This window comes from Pongo pygmaeus, chromosome 5, assembly GCF_028885625.2.
Source record: "Pongo pygmaeus isolate AG05252 chromosome 5, NHGRI_mPonPyg2-v2.0_pri, whole genome shotgun sequence".
Taxonomy (NCBI): Eukaryota; Metazoa; Chordata; class Mammalia; order Primates; family Hominidae; genus Pongo; species Pongo pygmaeus.
This window is the reverse complement of record NC_072378.2, coordinates 17,235,101-17,254,658: the sequence shown is the minus strand read 5'-3', so window position 1 is coordinate 17,254,658 and position 19,558 is coordinate 17,235,101. Positions and strand designations below refer to the sequence as shown.

Sequence of the window (19,558 nt, the reverse complement as noted above, 5' to 3'; positions counted from 1 at the left end):
CCTGGTGGGATAGGGGATGACCTATATCATTTGCTAAGTATAAGGTAGATATTGAGTTAGTGAAACTTACTTTAAAGGCACAAAACCAGAACATCCAAGAGAGTATTATGCTCACTGAAAATGTTACGTATCAATCATGGCTATTGATTCAAGTTCAAAAGAGAAATCATTGACCTTTACTACAGAATTAGAAACAGCCAATGCAACAGAAGTTTTTAAAAATTATATTTAATACAAGTGAATAGATTAGAAGATCTGAAATGTTATAAAGCAATATACACAACGAATAAATAATTTGCACAGGAGAGTCATGTCTACATTACATAACACTGTCTAGTATGGGAATACTTAAAGTAAATCCAGTGATAATGGAGAAAGTCCATAAAAATGCTAACCTGTCTTCCCTTGTATGAAATTGTTCAAGTATAAAAATCCAATACAGTGTAAAATAGTATTCAATTTAGTTTAAGAATAAAAATTGCAAGTATTGCAGTTTCAGAAGAAAAATGTAAAGCAGCATTTAAAAACTACATAAGAATAGTGTTAAACTAATGAATTACCGATAAATGAAATCTACACAGGCAAAATCAGAGGAGGAAGCATGAAACTAGCAATATATCTTGTTTAAAAAAAAATCTAAAAACTAAACTAAAATGTGTTAATGTAAGAGTACTCTCTTAATACAGTGCACATATGAATTTAAATAAATCCAAGTCAACATCTTTAGTTGAATAGGTTAATATTTAATACGCTACATCTAGACCTACTAAATAATTTATGCCATGAGATGAATACATAATTTTACAGTGTCACATCTAAAGTTCCTTTCTTTAGAGTGCAGCATAGTAAAACTTAAAAATAAATATCTTAAATAGCATTACTATTAAGGCACAGTATAAACCACATTATCATTAACCTTTGAAGAATTGTAATCTCAGTAACCTTGTTGTCTCATGTACTGTAGTCACTAATAAATAGTTTTAAATATGACTCTGAAATAGATACTAAAAAGTGTAAAATTACTTAAAAAGGGAAAAAAAATAAATGTCCTTAAGACAGTTCTGCAAACTTTGCCTGCCTTTATTCATAAGCCACGAGTCGACACAATAAATAGAAAGAGAAGGCTGTTGTAGTAAAAGCCTGATCCTATTTCAGAATCAGAATTGCTGACACCAGCAGATACAAGTTTCCCAAAATTGAAACAGGATGGGGAGAGGGATTAGAATGTGACAAGCTCATCAAACAAGCACAAGTGATGTGTTCTTTCCAGAACTGTGTGTGTTATTGATTGTCTGTACAGCTGTTGCACCCATTAATTCCACATCACTTGTTCCACAGTTCCACTCATCCACAGGACAGATGAGAAAATAGCTTTGGTGCCTGTCCACCATTTTACCCACTGCCACGCTCCTAGATTGATTGTTCGATGCCCATTTTTGAGATAGTAAGAACAGGACCTTCCGACTTGAAAAAAGTTCTATAGGCCTTAAGTGACTGCTAAAAATGACAATCAGTGCTTTCGCCATTTTGTTTGTAAAAAATCTGCTTTTAAATGTAATTCAAGCTACATATTGCTCGCTCTGTATTCCCTGGTTCAACTAGATTCAAACAGCATTTTCTAACTTGTAAAAGGCAGTTTGCTTCCCTGATACTATAAAAAGAGCAAAAATAAAAATCCCGTTACAAAAGTGAAGTTCCGTTGTTACTCCTGGCGTCATTTCGTAGTGGCCTTTCATTTACTCAGGCTCTTTGGGATTGATTTCCAAAATTGTGCCCATTCCCCTCATTCTTACCTCTTTCTCATCTAGAACACTACCTGGAGTATAAAAAAAATAATAACTCTGCTTCACAATAGCATGGCTGTTTTTTTTTTAAAGCTGTTAAGTCAATGTTAACTCTCTTATTAGCTACTAAAAATTGGAAAATTGGGAGGGAAAGAGAAAACAATTCAACTTTGATCAGATGGCTGGTCTATTGCATTCGGTCTGTCTGCAGCTGCTGAGGCTGGTACTGGCCAAATGCTGCAGCGGCAGCAGCTGCTGCAGCGGCAGCAGCAGCTGTCCCAGGTGCCGCTGCGGTGATTGGCTGCTGGACTGCGTAGCCATAGCCCCCAGCAGTAACATATCCTGCAGCAGCTGGAGAGGCTGCATAGGGGTACTGGTCATAGGCAGCAGCGGCGGCGGCAGCAGCAGCAGCTGCTGAGTATTGTGCGTATGCAGCTCCAGTGTAATCAATGTAAGGGGTGGTGGAGGCGGCAGCTGCTGTCGGCTGGACATGTGGAATGACCACTCCCGGCTGCACAAAAGCCTGCGGATAGACATAGTGGGCAGGTATCCTGTTGAAAAATGGAAAACAAAGTCAGGTGGTAGTCACCTCCTATCTGTAGCATGTTGTTCAAAGATAAAACAAACTCAAATTTAGTGGTTATTATGAGCATAGGGTTGCCACAATATCTACTTTCTAGTGGTCCATTGAGAATACTCAGGCAGTAGCCAAAGTCATAGAGTGCCCCCAGAAGAACTGGACCCCAAAAATATGATGACACCCTCCCTGCTAGAATTGTCATGTATGATTATTTGGAGCTGTTAAATACAGTTTATCAAGAGTTTGGAAAATAAATCAAGATTCATGAGGGCTACGCATATAAGAGATATTTAACAAGTGCTCAATTGATGAAGACTTTGGAAAATTTTGTAATGAGTTCATAAAATAAAAATGTTTAAGTAAATAGAAAAATTCTTAGCCAAGAATATAGGACTCAAAAGGTAGTCCATAATTATTCACTTCTGTGGGGTGATCACCAGTTTGTCGAAATTAACATAAACGTTAACAAAATCCGTATGTTTATTATCATGGCAACCCTACTTGAAATTGCTATGCAGACTCAGCACACATTAATCTCTCTGCAACCTCAGTCACCCTTATTAAAAATAATAATTAAAAAAGGAAGCAGGCGACAAAATAAAAAAAAAGGAGTTTAAAAGTTCACAAGTGTGGTAAACACAGCAGAATCACACTTCTCAAACGAACTGTAGTGCAGCTCACTGTCACAAGAGGCTGTCGTGGGAAGCTACAAAAATGCTATTAACATTCATGGCAGTGATTCCCAAAGAGATGTGCAGCACACTTATTTTCTTTCTTTCTCTTTTTTTCCCCCATAAAATTCATAAGGACACAACGGTCAACCAAACCTGTTTGACTATCAGGCACCTGAGGGTCAGCCAGCTTGTTTATCTCTATGCAAGACAGACAGAAGGGGTTTTGGGGAAATGATGAGGTTGAGGGAAAAGGCAGGACAGGGAAGTACAACTAAATATTTCTAAAATTAATAGAAATTTAAAAGGTTTACATAACAAGGAAACTTTTTTTGCACATCTACTAACTCTTGTTTCATCCTCCAAATCAGCAGAAATACGTTAGTGTTATGTTTGAAATCTGCCCTATTCGTTGATATTTTGTACAAATCATATCAATTGTATAATCATGTGTTATCCTGCAAAAGTTCAAGAAAGTCAAACAAAACCAAGTATCTTTTAAAATTATACATTCACAGATAATACAAGACAGACTCCAATGACGTTATTTAAAAGTTAATGTGGTTAAAAAAATAAATCACAAGAGGTATTTAAACAAAAATTCCATGCATCTCCATTCTCACTCTTGCAATTTATTACTGCCCATCTGAAACACTACCATGAATATCTGATTTATCTTCTTCTTTAAAATAATCTCCATTAAAGCCCCCTATATTTATATCTAAAAACATGACACTATAATGCTATGTGGTTGTTGGCAAAGCCAACTTATAAGAAATACAAGGACAAGTAACAATCTTCCAATTTCAAAGAACTCAAAACAGAGAACAGCACGTGTAGATTTTTCAGAAACATAGATTTTGCTTTGTCTTTTCAGAGTTTTACTGAAAGCACTCATTAACGAACATCCATGGAAAAGATGAATTTATCTCAGAGGGTAGTGGACTTTGGCCCCAATGATAAAAATACACTCAATTTTACCAGACTTGTAGATGTTTCCCAGTGCCAGGAGAAACGACGTCATCAAGTGTTTCTGAGGACACTCAGAGATGTTCTTAACTGCTTGTCAGAAAGCAGGCGCGTGGTCATGCACACACTCAGAACTTTGCTGCACGTCTGGTGACTGGCTCACTCGCAACAACAGGTGTGGCTTTATGAAACACTGTCCCTGGAGGCTGCCGCGTCCACAACGTGTAGACACGGCTAAGAGAGCCTACTCTTATGCCAGTTTACATGTGGTGATGGACAGCAGGGGCTGCAGCCGGGCTATTTTTGATCCTGTCATGCGACAAGGGTTTCCAGCGGGTAAAATGTCTTTATAAGGCCAAAGTAAAACATCTATCAGCTGCAAAGGCCAGCCAGTGCGGATCTCACTGACACCGAAACCTTAACCCCTTGTACTCTCAAAGTTGCAAGAACAACACTGTGGGTGCTAGATTGGTATCTCTGAATAAAGGTGTTAAGTGAAAACGTTTATCCTACAAAAAGGCAGGAGAATGTGTTGTGAAGAATGCATTAAAAGACAGGCAAGGTTGCTTGGGGGGGCTTTAGCTCTGCATTTACTTTGCATTAGGAAATAGTTTTGATTTCACAATGTCAAACAATGAGAATATAAAGAAAGTTCACTGGATTATCAGACTCCTACATAAAGTTTGGCAAAGGTTAAAGAGACGTCTGGAAGGCAAATGAAAACCTAGAACATTTTAAGGCTTAGGGAAAAGGAGAACCCAAAAGACCTCGGAAAGCCTAAAATATCCTGGGTCAGGAAAGAAGGCAGAATTGGACTCAAGGTTCAAGTGGCACTTTGGAATGAAATCCTGAATTAGGAGTTCTTTTTAATAGTCTGAGACCCATTAAGGTGATCTGGGAATCTCCCTCCTAATAGACATTTACCAGTGTCGTTTCCTTAACCATAAAATGTGCATGTCTAGCAGTTACAAAAAGCACAAGTGCAAAGAAGATACTTTTGGTAATTTTCAAAGAAAATTTACTACAGTTTCATTTTCTTCCCATCTCTTTAGGTTCCACTGACATCTCTACGTGACTTTTGAAGTAACATCCTAACTAGTTTTGAAGCAATATCCTAATTGGTTTCCTTTTCCAATCTATCTCACAGCAACTGATGACAAAGTCTCCATCTCATTCATCTGCTCAAAGTAATCCTTGGCCCCTAAAAAACCGAACTCAGTGCAAATTTCTTAAGCCTTGGCATTCTAGGCCAAAACACCCAGACTGTCTCTGGCTCCAAAACACCTTTCTAGTATTTCCTTCCACCTTTCCTTGAACCCAGGTCAACTGAGCTCCTTTATGTTTCCTGGACAAGCTTCACATTCCCAGATTCTTGCCCTTTATTCATGTCATCCATCCCTCACCCAGATGCTAATCCTCACACTGTCTCTACCTGCTGAAATCCAAATCCCACTCACCCTAGCTCTAGCACTCACTACGTGTAGAGCTTTCAGAAATTTGCTTTATCTTTTGGTCTCATATTTTTCTTTTTTTATGCTATCTTGTCTTAACACAGCCTCATGTTTTGCATATGTGAAATGGACTAATAATCTCACAACCCTGGATTGCTGTGCATTAAATAAAATTATCTGTGGAGAGAGTCTACAATGACAAATACAGTAGGCACTCAATAAAAGAGTTCCCTACCCTCCACCATTCTTTAAAACCTAGGTCAACTTCTACTTCCTTCACGAAGACTTCTGAATCCCCACCCACTGTCCTGATGTTCGTCTCTCTTATCTGAAGCCACATGGACAGCCCTTCTTGGTGCTTATCAGCTTTCTTACTGGATTATGAAAGAATAGAGTTTTGTCTTTTGGGGCTACAGCTTGACAAAGAGGAAAGAATGCAGTTTCTGAGGTCAGGCAGACCATGATTCTGAATCTAGAATCCGACTCTAACACTTAGCAGTCCTGTGATCAGGGAAGTTAATTAACCTCTCTGTGTCTTAGTTTTGGAAAAGATATTAACAATACCTTCAACAAACACTTACTGTGAGAATTAAATTATGTAATTTATGTAAATCCCTTATCATTACAATCCATATGGTAAATGTTTGGTTAGTGTTAGTTACAGTCCCTCCTGCCCTCCTTAGTGGACACTATAAATATTAAGCACAGTGTTACCACACCCAGCATAAAACTGAGCACTTAAAGGGGTACTGAGTCAATGTTTAAGTGTATGTTCAACCTGATCTAAACTAGCCCAGAAATTTGTTTTTTTTTTTTTTTTTTGAGATGGAGTCTCGCTCTGTCGCCCAGGCTGGAGTGCAGTGGCACAATCTCGGCTCACTGCAAGCTCTGCCTCCTGGGTTCACGCCATTCTCCTGCCTCAGCCTCCTGAGTAGCTGGGACTACAGGCGCCTGCCACCACACCCAGCTAATTTTTTGTATTTTTAGTAGAGATGGGGTTTCACTGTGTTAGCCAGGATGGTCTCGACCTCTCGACCTCCTGACCTTGTGATCCACCCACCTCGGCCTCCCAAAGTGTTGGGATTACAGGCGTGAGCCACCACACCTGGCCACTAGCCCAGAAATTTCTACTCACAGATCTGTAGCCTCCCCTCTCCAAGGTTTCAATAAAGAAATGCTTCTTTCAACCATAAACTATAAAATATTGTTCAGCAAGTTTGTAAGTTTTTCTACATCTGCCCACTGTGCTACATTAGAAATTCCTTTTAGGCCAAGGTTTTGTCTACAAAGGCCCAAAGTAACCTGGGGGCCATTTAAGGACCACATTCAAAGGAACAATTCAGTTACTAGAATTTCAAGTAAGTCAAGTCAAATTTGAAATTCTCAAGTTTCTTTCCAGGCCTAAAATAGGAACATGTAGCATTCAAACAGAATTTAGGATGACCAGGTGTGATTTGTTAGGTACAGACTCTGAAATTAGAGCAGTGTTGAGAACCTCTTAAAAAAGAAAGAGAAAGCTCACTTGTTCCACCTGGAATGCTATCTATTTCTAATAAGAATCTCAAGTTCAAACAATTTATGCACACAGTAATAATCACCATCCTTTATAAAGACAGTTAATATTAGAAGAGGTGAAAAACAAAAGGTTGCTATCAAAACACACTTGCTTTCAAATTTCCATGACACATCTTGCACTGGTGGTTCTAATTTTCCTTGTGTTACCTTCTTTCTTAAGGACTGATCTATAAGGACTTCCACAATCAATCCAAATTCCTATGCCCAGCTCTCAAGACCTACCTTAGACAGTTTGGTTTCTCCACGCACTGAGTCTTCTCCTCTATGCCTCTGCTTCGGCTCACTCCATCCTATACTCTCCAGACATATCCAGTCTTCCTTTTACCTGCCTAAGACATACCCAGTGGTGCAAGTCTAGTGCCAGTCTACCTGCCACGCACACCATGGCCTTAATTCAACTCCTCCACCTAATCTATTTTCTTGCTACTCTGAATTCCTTTTGTACTTGACACAATACCAAGTCATTTAGCAATTAGTAATTCTTGACTGGTTTTTGCATGACTTTTGCTTCCCAAACTAATGTGCAATTCCCTCGTTTTGCATCACCCACTGGCACAGTGAAAAAATAAACACATGCACTACCTGTTGATTGATTCAGTTTTATAACTGTTTCAAGATTATTAGTGTGAGCTCACCACTAAGCTCACATCACACCTTCAGATATATGCTCTCCTCCCTAATCCCACCTTAAACAGTTAGTCTAAATGAATTACCCACAGAAATAGCTGAACCCATCAAACTGCCATTTGTTTTCAGTATCTGGGTTGGCTTGGTTGGGGATTTGCTAAATAGCTATGGATATAGGAAGGCCCTTTCTGATCATATTGAACAGAAGACTCTTCCACAGCTGAAAAAAAAAACAAAAGTAGTAGTTGGCAGTAACAGTGAGGTACTGATATGTTAGAGTTGTAAGGAGGTGGTCATGAGAAATACAACTTGACTCTTCCAAGTCAAGTTATTATTACTTTCTTTTTAAAATCTATTCTTAGAGACATATATATGGTAGACATCTATCTATGTAGACAGATTCCAGCCTTCCAGGTTACATAGGTAGATGTTTAGGTCCTAAGCTAGAGAAGAAATTATTATTGAGGACAAAACACTCCTTCAACAACATGAACATTTAAAAAGAAAATGTAAATATCCTGCGTTAGAGTTACAGGAATGTTGATCAGGTAGAATAGAGCCAAAACAGAATCTAGTGTCCAGGATAAATTGAGGTGAGGGGTGATCTCCCACCCATATAACCTCTGAAAGGAAGAGAAATGGGAACCTTGGAACAGGAAAACTGGTAATCACAAGACCCAAAGACAACACAAATATGAACGGGTGTTCACCTGAGTTAGATCTGAAAGGTGAAAGTTAGTGCTACGCTACTCAAAAAAACTGGCTTGTGTTAATAAAATCTGATGAAAGTTGTCGAACCTTTAAATTAGATGGCCTAGAAGTGGATACACATTGCAAAAGAAAGAACCCCATTCCCAGAAAATTTCCCATAAAACAGAAACTTAGGACATGCAAGCAATGAATCTGTATTCTGACAAAGAGAAATCACACAATTTAGCACTCACTACAAAAATATGGTTAAATGGAAGTCACAGGCTACAGCTTAAAAGCAAGAAAAAAAAAAGGCCCTTTGCTTCCCATGGCAAAGTCAAAAGTCAACACCCCTCAACACCACCACCAAAACCAAAACGCAAAGAGCCCCTTCCCCGAGGAAAAGAAAACACTTTCACTACAGCTCTTTTCAATTAAGTAAAAAGCACACAGTTTAGCTATCAACACCACTTCATTACTGTAATAAATAAAATAAAGCACACGAAGGGCTATTGACTATTGTGAAAAATAAAAACAACAACACCAACATCCATGCATCGTTAATCACCATCTGAGCTTGTGTGTCTGAGTCTACTGGTTACAGAGTTTAATTCCAAACAGAACTATTCCACCTCTTATCATGGTATCCTTCTGATCAGTTAGCTTAACTGTATACGAGCCCTGTCAGGTTAGAAAGAGATAAATAAAATTGAGTCAAGTTGAACAGTAGTAATGGTGATGGGACACAATCGTCTTGTACACAAGTCATACCTGGTATTTTTGTTTTGTTTTGCTAATCATAAGCTCAAAATTTGTCTCGTTTGGAGGCTGCATACTTGGTCAGATAACTTGACTCATCTAAAAATATTTATAGTATCAGCATGAAAAATGCACAAATATATATAAAATTGTATAACCAGGAGCATTCTGTGACATCATGAACTTATCTGTATATAACAAAGAGCACGTTAACAAATTATAGTCATACTCAAACTTAAGAAAGCCTGATTAATCAACTTACCCGAAAGGTCTTTGTATAAGGGCTGGATGAAGTTGTTGAACACCAAAGGCAAAACCTAATAACAAAATATACCACATTCTTTATTTGTGCATGGTTAGGCATGTATTATTACTACATGTAAAATGCAATCACAACTTTCACTTATAAAAGATAACCATTCTTTTGCCACTTTAAAGAAACTGTATGTATGTATATTTTTTAAAGTCAGTTTTATAAATGCTATCGTTGATTCAAAATAAAGGTTTTAACAGGGGAAAAGTGGAAACTTTAAAAAAAATCTGCAAAGTTTAGTTGACAGACACAGAATCAGACCTTGGGAAAATGTTCACGAAATAAAATTAAGTACAGCAGGATTTGACAATGAAGTTACATCTCAAATATTCTCACAGTTTTGAACCACAATCTATGAAAAGTCTTTGTAATTTGGAACGTTCTGGGATGCTTCAGACATGAAGCATGATGCTTCCAATGCTTTGGAAGATTATGGGTTTTACACTTTCCAATATTAAAAATTTACACAAAAAAACGCTTTTTTTCTGGATACTACACACCCACAATGTATTAGACAAATTTTTTTAATGCCCATGAATATTTGCACAAACACTCATTTTCTTGACAACCTAGTTTCCTTTTAAACCCGTTTGGATGGAAGCGTCAACCTCTTCCCAAAATTTCAGATGGAAAGGCTCAGGAGTGAAGAGTACATGATTTAATCAAACTTTACAAGTAAAGTTGCCTGACCAAAGAAAATATTATATTTGCTTAAAAATCAACTCTCAACTATTTGTGCTAATGCAAAGGGCAGTGTTGTAAATAATCCAGGAGATACTGTTTTCCCATAGACAAAAAGCTGCTCCCTTTTGGCAACTAATAGCTACATGACTTAAGTAAAATATTTCTCATCTCTAAGCATCAGTTTCTTTGTCTGTAGCATAGGGTTCTTGAGTAGGTGCAATTTCTATTTTCTTTGATTGCTAATACTCTGTGATTTTATGTTAAAGGTTTACCGTTTTGGGCCAGGCGTGGTGGCTCACGCCTGTAATTCCAGCACTCTGGGAGGCCAAGGCGGGTGGATCACCTGAGGTCAGGAGTTTGAGACCAGCCTGACCAACACAGTGAAACCCCGTCTCTACTAAAAATACAAAATTAGCTGGGTGTGGTGACACATTCCTGTAATCCCAGCCACTTGGGAGGCTGAGGCAGGAGAATCACTTGAACTCAGGAGGCGGAGGTTGCAGTGAGCCTAGATCGCGCCATTGCACTCCAGCCTGGGCAACAAGAGCAAAACTCCAGCTCAAAAAAAAAAAAAAAATATTTACCATTTGGACATCGCCCCTACCCCTTAATGCTTCCCTTGGGTCTGTGTTCAAGTCAGATTGCCTGCTCTGAGCACAGTGCAACTGGTGCTAAAAGGAGAGACACCACTAAGTAGGGAAGTATATTAGCTGAAGTCGACAAATTTGGCCTACATAATCCACATGTGAATTATCTACAGGTGGCTAAAAATTGGAAAATTGAGAGCAGACTACAAAAATGTATGCCATATAGGAAACAGGTGAGTCATGACTAACTCTTCTTCCAGCACGACCCCCAAGATCCATTTTTGCACACAGGTACATTTCAAGCCTTGAGAGGAGTATTTACAACTCTCATTTATGTTTAATGCCTTGGTAGAATAACAAGCCATGGTTCAAGTTTACTAAACACATCTACAGAAGGAGACAATGTCTTCTAAATTAGAGAATCATCCCACCCATAAATGGGGGGTTCTTGGAGAGGGGGGTAGGGGAGACAGACATTTCTCACCTGGTTGCATGATCCTTGGTTTTGCTCCTAAGTATGCCAGGTTCACGTTGGCCTTTCTGCCATCAATGATGGGATTGGGATCCTTGCAGGCCCTTTCGGCAGCAGCCCGGTCAGCCATGGTGACCTTAGCAACAGACACACACAGACATACATACATAACCTCTAAATTAACCCCTGAAGGAAATCAAGAATCACAATGGAGAAGTCATTCATGATAAAACTGAGATCAAACTTTCTTTCTATTTTTTGCTTCTTTTGGCTGGACCCTCCTCCTCGATCTCCCATTTTTAACAGGCGGGCGGGGGCGGGTGGGGGGGTAGACGAAGGAAAAAAGAAAGAAACTCTCTAACCCTGCCTCCCCCCACCCCACCGCCGAAATCTTAAGGGTGCTAGTAGGGCCTAGCTGAGATTTGGAAGCCTAAATTCTTGGAACTCTAGATCCTCCTTCCCCCGACTCCCCCGCCCCCCAGGTCCCTACTCAGCCTCAGAGGCACCGTTTGCTTTAAAGAAAGTCCAGCTTTACATCCGCCCAACGCTCCCAACCTCGAAAACACTCCCCAACGACAATAGCTATTGTCCTACTCTGGGGCTCCCTGCTCTTCGGCAGCTGAATTTGCACGCTTAAATCTCTAGGAAGGAAGCTTAATATGCTCTGTTTCAGTTCGGCAAAGAGCCCTAGGATCATCATTTAAAAGAACCTACCTTTGCAATTAAAAGGCGGGGGAATGACACAAGGGAACAGCCCCAGACCTCGTGGGGGGTCCCCTCCCTACCCCAGCCGAAACACCAGAACATACGCATTTTTACAAAGCAACAGCGCGCTTAACAACCGGCCTCCAGCCCGGGAATGCAATTGTTCGGGGTTGCGGCCCCTCCCTCGCAACCCTCCGCACCCCAAATCCCGCCGTCATTACAGGTCTCTCCTTCCACCCCTGCTCTGCCCTGCCCAGCCCCCGGACCTCGCACAGCGCTGGGTCTTCTCCGAGCCCCGCGAGGCTGGCGCCGGCCCTCTCCCCTAGCAAAGTTTCAGTTCACCCCGGAGCGAAGGGGCAGCGCCGCTCTACCCGCGGGGCTCCTCACGGGTCACGCCGAGCCCCTCACTTCAAGCTCCCGATCCCTGGGGTCAGGCGCCACTCCGTCCCTCCCCCTCACCCCCAGTCCGTGCAACTTACAAATCCATAGCCCCGGGACTTGCCCGTCTGCCGGTCGGTGATGACCACCGCCTCCTCGATCTCGCCGAAGACCTCGAAGTACTTGCGCAGGCTGGCGTCGGTGGTGTGGTAGGGCAGCCCCCCGACGAAGATCTTGGTGTACGTCGTGTCCTTCTGGGTCGTGTGCATCTTCGCGCCCGCCCCGCGGCTCGGGCTCCGGCTGCGGCTGCGGCTCGGGCAGCGGCTGCGCCTCCTCCTCCGGCTCCGCGTCTCCCGCACCCTTTCGCGGCCGCCGGGGGCCAAGGGCGAGCCCGGGGGCGAGGGCGGCGGCGCGGCGGGGGCGAGCGGCCGGGGGCGGCCGAGAGCGCCGGGAGCGCGGCTTCCGAAGTCGCCAGCGGCCCTGGAGACTTGACTTCGCTCTCTCTCCTCCCGCCCCCCCTGCCGGTCACCGTACAAATTCTCCGGATCGTCTGGATTAGAATCCGGTTCTATAGAATGTGCAAGCGGTTTCCACTCACCCGGCGGGGAGGCCAAAAATGAAAAGAGAGGGTAGTCCTCAAGCGAAGAAGGGGGTGCTTTAGAGGTAGATTTTTGTTCCTTAGGAATCAGGTGCCTTGGGTGGTGTGTGGGGAGGGTCCGCGGGAAGAGCGTCCGAGCGCCGAAGCGGGCGGGGGGCGCGGCAGCGGGGCCAGGGGCGAGGAACTCCGCGCAGCTTCGGTTCTTGTCTGTCCCTCCCGCCGTGGGATCTGGAAGACGAGTGCCGAGGACGGCTCTCCACCTCTCTGCTCCCTTCCCCCGCGGGCCGGGGGTCGACGCCCGGCTGGGGAGGGGGGCGGGCCGGACGCCTGCGATTGGCCGCGGCAGCACCTGGGGCGCCGGGCGCCGCCGCCCCCCAGCTGTTGGGAACAGCTGCTTCTCTCCCCGCGCGGCGCGGCGCTGGGGCTCGGGGCTCCGGCTCTGTAGCCGGCGATGGGGTAGGGCTGGAGACGCCTGTAGGCGGCCTGGCTCTCGGCGTCGCCTGCCCTAACCAGTCAAAGTCTTAGGGACCCAGCTCAGCACCAGCCGGGACCCAGGGTGCGGGGACTGTGCCCAAGGAGGAAGCTGCGTTGCTTTCCAAAGGGGACGACGCGAGCTTTTTGGGTTAGGCCTCGGTGTCAGGGCCGGCGACCTGGACTGGCGAACTGGGGTCCCCAGAGGCCTGGGGCGATTCGCTGAGAGGCCAATCCCCTCCCGGGCGCGGGGGGGTCAAGGAGCTCGGTCGAACGAAACCCAAGCTGGACACCCTGGGGTCTGAAGAGTGAGAAGGAGGGCCCCAACTTTCCTTGGCCCCAAAAAGCCGGTGCGGGGGAGTATCAGAGAGGTAGAGCCAGAAGGAAAAGAAAGATCTAGCCCTTGGGTGTAGTTGGGAAAACCATTAGCTTTAATTGCTACCGCCCAGCCAAACCAAGTAACCGGAGATACCTATGTCCATCAGGCACCGCCTTCTATTTCAGAGGACCATAAGTTAGTACTTTAGCCCCCACAGTCACCAAATTTGTCTTTCCTCCCTAACTTAGTTATTCAGGAAGATTGGTACAGATGTCTCAGCATAAGTCGTCCTTGTTTTTTTTTTTTTTCCTAAACAAAGAATTAATCTATTTCCTTCTCTTTGAGTTACAAGAATGTTTAGTGGCTTGACCTCATCTGTTTTTATCTGGATGTAAATGTAAAAGGTATAATTTTTGAAATCAACTTATTGCATAACCAGTGGTTTCTACCGGCAGACCTGAAAGCATTTGTAGAACATAGGGCACCCCATATATATTTATTACTTTACATCAGCTTTTTGCAACTTCTTTTAATTGAGAATTCATTCAATTAGGCCTTAAAATCATTCAGTCATACTTGAGGTTTGGATGAAAATATATAATGTGAGCAGAAGGTTTCATCAACCATTGTTGGTGCACAATTGCCTTTTAAGTCCTTTCTACGAGAGTCTACAGTCCCTACATTAATCGCCCCTGAGCCGCACCATTTATTCCATTAAAACAATTCAGTATGTTAACCATTAGAGAGGTGCATACTCTGTTTCTCTCCAGGACACCTTTGCAGTCAACCCAAGAGGGTGAGAAATGTTGCATTTGCAAAGGCTAATGGGAATGCAGATATTCTTGTGCAAAACATTAAATTCCGTTTTTCATCTTCCTCATGAGGTTGACTTTTTGACGTCACTGGTTTCTTTAAGTTTGAACCCCCAGTGGGAGATATAGAGAAATCAGAAATCTATTAAAGTTAAAAACATTTTTTCACCCAATTAAAAAAATAATAAAGAATTTTACAGACAGATGAGAGCCAGAAAGTGAAATTGTAAACACCCTCTCTTCATTGCTTAAGTTAAAGGACAGGTTCAAAAACGACTCTCTGTGCTGGTATGATGAAAGATAATTTTTAAAAGTTAGAAAAACAAAGCAAGCGGAGAAAGAGAAGAGGCGTGTTTTTTAATATTCAACATCCATCTTGTGTCATTTAAGAATTACTGTACGTAGATGAGGCTCAGGCAAAACCCTTTTGTGAAGGGAAGCTGCTTAGAGAGAAGCCTTAGAAGGGCGCCTTTGGCTGTCTCGCCTTTCTTGCTACCTGGATTGGGAGCCCACCCTGGAGGGGACTGTGATAATATCAGGGAAGGAGGGTGTCTGGGAGTGTAGCCAGCAGCTAGGATGTTCACTAGGTAAAGTGGTGAGATCTACAAGGAAATTCTGATCCCGGGTTGGAATACTTGTGTTCTAGAACTCAGCTTCTGGAAATAAGACGCCTCCTTGTCATTGTCCCTCCCATCCCGTGCAACCCCTGACTGCAGTGTTTTTATTCTTTCAAGGGAACAGTAAATACTTGACCACTTTGCCTGAAACTTTGCCTGGATGGTCCCTAATTTTGAATTCCAGGGATAATTAAAACATTACTAGTACACTGGTATTACGTGAGTCACTGAGAACAAAGGTTAAGAGGGATGGAGATTCCTTATTTTCCAAACCTATTTAAACGGAAGCCAGAATTCATACCCAGTTCATCTCAACAAACTTTCATCAAGACCCCCTCCCCTTCGCCCAGGCAAGCACTGTGGTAGGCATCATTGCTGCCCACTGTGGGTTTTGTTTTACATTTGCACAAAGGTGGACACAGTTAAAATGGCCAGATCCTCATTCTTGGTGGATTTACGAATCTGAGTCATCAAATCATGTAACCTTGGGGCCATAAATTTTTTCTGAATTCAAGGTTTCAAGGTTAAGTACCAAATATTTCTGTACAATTACCCATTACAAATTCAGGTTTGAAAAACAATGCTTGGATAATCCTTTTGCTTTCTCAGCTGCTTTTGGCAGAGAATACTTGTATATTCACAGGCCTTGTGCAATATAATGTGTGCTTCTTTGGAAAGAAAGAACCATAAAATACTGTAAAAGTTATAAATAGGTTCCACAAGCTTGTCATCTCCAAATTAGTACATATGGATGGCCCTGAGGTTTTGGTTCCTACTCCATGGCAAGATCAATATTATTTTATTACTTACTGTAAATTATTGTCCACTTTGTTCAAAATCTTTATCTGACTGTAAAGGCCAGAACCAAACTCACAAGTTTCACATTCGTGTGTAACTGTCTTCTCTTTTCCCCTTCCCTCTTAAATTAATCATGGAAATCAACTTCAGGCTCACAGTCTTTTAGAATAATTTTGAAAAAAGAGAGAAATATTTCATGAAGATTGAGAAGCACTCTTCTGGCTTATTGAGTCTCCTACCCCAGAGATAATATTGCTTTGGACAATAAGCCACCTGAGAGCAGGGTGACACTCTTAGTTGTCACTGGATCTCCTGCTGGTCATTAAAACCCTTCAGAGGGTTCTACGTATACTTGGCACTAAAGAAATATTTACTGAAAAAAATTGATGTTTTAAAGATACCTTCAAGCTTGATGGGAAGAAACACATTCTTGATTAGAACTAAGGACCTATAAAGTGGGCACTTTTTTTTTGTTTTTTTTGAGGCTGGGCACTTTTTTTTTTTTTTTTTTTTTAAACAAAATTATGGCTTCAGTGAAGTCTTTTGTTTTGGTTGGTTGGAAACATTTTATCTTCTTTTTGAGTATCTGTGTGAGCATTTTGATGTAAAACCAACAGGTTTTCTGGCCTTTTGAGAAGTCCCGTCATCAGCTGTATTTCTGTTTCTTTGGGTGGGTTGCTAATTCTCTCTTAGTAACAGATAACAAATGTGTGTGATAGGTTATGTTGCTATTTTAGTGTGCAGAAGAATTGGCAGTCAAAAACCTAGTCAGTTCAGCTCAGACTCACCTCTGGGGGAATTCTATTCATGTTGCATTAAACCACAGCTAAGCTGGTAAATAAAGTGAAATGGAAATTTGTGCCTGTTATTCAGTCATTAAAGTCATAATGCCTCTTTTACACTGAAAATCCAAAAAACAGAAAGCAGAGTAGGATTATTTGAGGGACGGGCAAAGGCAAAAATCAAAGTGCCGAGGGACGAAAAAATTCATTGCCAGTGTCACCGTGCCAATAATTTCACCCTGCCTGTGTAGAAGTAGCTTTAAGTGTATGCACACTTTAATTTCTATTATGTAAACCCGAAAGGCAAGAAAGAGAATGCAAACATTTTAAACCCACTGTGTGCTTGTTCACATTTTAAACTCAGGGTGTCCTTTGGTTTTAAGTCTTTAAACAGTGAGCTTCTGAGCTGCCAAGTTATTTTTAGGGAACTGATGATACACTCCAAATGTATTGAATGACCTCTCTCTGGATGACAGATACATTCTAATGCTGTTGCTTGTGGGCTGGGCAGAGGGCACCGGGTGATGGAAATACTCCTGGATCTCAAGACAGGAGACCTAGAGTCTAGTCCAGGCAGTTATTAACCAGCTCCAAGACTTTGTTTGGTTTACTTCATTAAAATGGACAAATGTGGTTAGAAAAAGTACTCATGATCTTATCCTAGAATGGAGGATACTAGCGTGTCTCTTTATTTAAAGATGTCTATATAGAGGGTGACCTCTGATTTTGAAGATGGCTTAATGTTAATACTTGAGTGTTGCTTATTAACTTTTTAATTTAAGCTATTTGAGATCATTTTGTAAGATTGATATTTTCTCTGATAACAAAGGAAAGGCATATTCATGATAGAAAATTATGAAAACATAAAGATATACAAAGAAGAAAATAAAAATTACCCACAATTCTTTCTACTCCTTAAAATAACTGTTGACATTTTAGAGTATCTAATTCCAGGCTTTTCTTATACATAAATATACACACATAAGTGTTACAAACATAAAGTACAGCTTTTATCAGCTTTTTAAAAAAACTACTAGTATATATAGTGAATATTTTTCCTTGTTTTAAATTGTTTCTACAATTTGAATAGCATTTTAACATGTCATTGTCCCCAAGTTTATTTATGCAGTCTCTTTTTGTTGGATATTTATATTATTTCCAACTTTTCGCAGTTATAAAGGGCTCTGAAATTAATACCCTTGCAGATATATATATATATATTTTTTGTTTTGTTTTGTTTTTTTAGACAGAGTTTTGCTCTTATTGCCCAGGCTGGAGTGTAGTGGTGCAATCTGGGCTCACTGCAACCTCCATCTCCTGGGTTCAAGTGATTCTCCTGCTTCAGCCTCTCTAGTAGCAGGGATTACAGGCCCCCGCCCCCACGCCCAGCTAATTTTTGTATTTTTAGTAGAGACGGGGTTTCACCATGTTGGCCAGGCTGATCTCGAACTCCTGATCTTAGGTGACCCGTCCGCCTCGGCCTCCCAAAGTGCTGGGATTACAGGCGTCAGCCACTGTGCCCGGCCAATAAATTTTTTTTTAAGAAACTTTTATTTTAGGTTCAGGGGTACATGTGCAGTTTTGTTATAGAGGTTAATTGCTTGTCATAGGTGTCTGGTGTACAGATTATCACCAAGTAATAAGCATAGCACATGATAGGTAGGTTTTTGGTCCTCTCCCTCCTCCTAGGGAGAAATAGCCACACTGCTATCCACAGTGGTTGAACTAATTTATATTCCCACCACTGTCAAGTTGGCCCCAGTGTCTATTGTTCCCTCCTTTGTGTCCATGTGTACTCAGTGTTTAGCTCTCACTTGTAAGTGAGAACATGCAGTATTTGGTTTTCTGTTCCTGAGTTAATTCGTTTAGCGTAATGGCTTCCAGCTCCACCCATGTTGCTGCAAAAGACATGATCTCATTCTTTTTTTATGGCTGTGTAGTATTCCATGGTGTATATTTACCACATTTTCTTTATCCAGTCTACTCTTGATGGGCATTTAGGTTGATTCCGTGTCTTTGCTATTGTGAATATTGCTGCAGTGAACACGTGTGCATCTGTCTTTATGATAGAATGATTTTTATTCTTTTGGGTATGTACCCAATAATGAGATTGCTGGGTCAAATGGTAGTTCTGTTTTAAGTTCTTTGAGAAATTGCCAAACTGCTTTCCCCAATGGCTGAACTAATTTACATTCCCATCAACAGTGTATAAGGGTTTCCTTTTCTCTTCAACCTTGTCAGCATCTGTTATTTTTTGACTTTTGAATCATAGCCATTCTGACAAGTGTAAGATGGTATCACATTGTGGTTTGGAATTGCATTTCTCTAATTAGTGATGTTGAGTTTTTTTTTTTCATATGCTTGCTGGCTGTGTGTATGTCTTCTTCTGAAAAGTGTCTGTTCCTGTCCTTTGACCTTTTTTTTTTGAGACACTCTTGCTCTGTAACCCAATCTGGAGTGCAGTGGCGTGATCTCGGCTCACTGCAACCTCTGTCTCCTGGGTTCCAGCGATTCTCCCACCTCAGCCTCCCGAGTAGCTGGGAATACAGGCACGTGCCACCACACCCGGCTAATTTTTTGTATTTTTTTTTTTTTGAGATGGAGTCTCGCACTGTCACCCAGGCTGGAGCTCAGTGGTGTGATCTCCGCTCACTGCAAGCTCTGCCTCCTGGGTTCACGCCATTCTCCTGCCTCAGCCTCCCGAGTAGCTGGGACTACAGGCGCCCGCCACCACACCCAGCTAATTTTTTCTATTTTTAGTAGAGACGGGGTTTCACCGTGTTAGCCAGGATGGTCTCGATCTCCTAACCTCGTGATCCGCCCATCTCGGCCTCCCAAAGTGCTGGGATTACAGGCATGAGCCACCGCGCCAGGCCAATTTTTTGTATTTTTAATAGAGACGGAGTTTTGCCATGT

The 19,558-nt window shown here is 41.8% G+C and overlaps 1 protein-coding gene across 1 annotated transcript; it reads right to left on the bottom strand.

The window, feature by feature from the left end:
* Window positions 1–212: 212 nt before the first annotated feature.
* Window positions 213–13,252, bottom strand: RBM24 (RNA binding motif protein 24). The gene is made up of 4 exons (XM_054492547.2): window positions 12,347–13,252; window positions 11,175–11,298; window positions 9,369–9,423; window positions 213–2,335 (listed from the first exon to the last, which is right to left on the bottom strand). The coding sequence occupies exons 1-4, from the start codon at window positions 12,512–12,514 to the stop codon at window positions 1,972–1,974; spliced, it is 711 nt and encodes a 236-aa protein (XP_054348522.1). The 5' UTR covers window positions 12,515–13,252; the 3' UTR covers window positions 213–1,971.
* Between the last annotated feature and the right edge of the window lie 6,306 nt (window positions 13,253–19,558).

Excerpts from the sequence above, each read along its gene's own strand:
- RBM24 (XM_054492547.2), bottom strand. The coding sequence starts at position 12,514 with ATGCACACGACCCAGAAGGACACGACGTACACCAAGATCTTCGTCGGG. Across the intron at positions 11,299-12,346 it reads AGTCCCGGGGCTATGGATTT|GTCACCATGGCTGACCGGGC; the intron begins GTAAGTTGCACG and ends TCTGTTGCTAAG. Across the intron at positions 2,336-9,368 it reads CTTATACAAAGACCTTTCGG|GATACCTGCCCACTATGTCT; the intron begins GTAAGTTGATTA and ends ATTTTTCAACAG.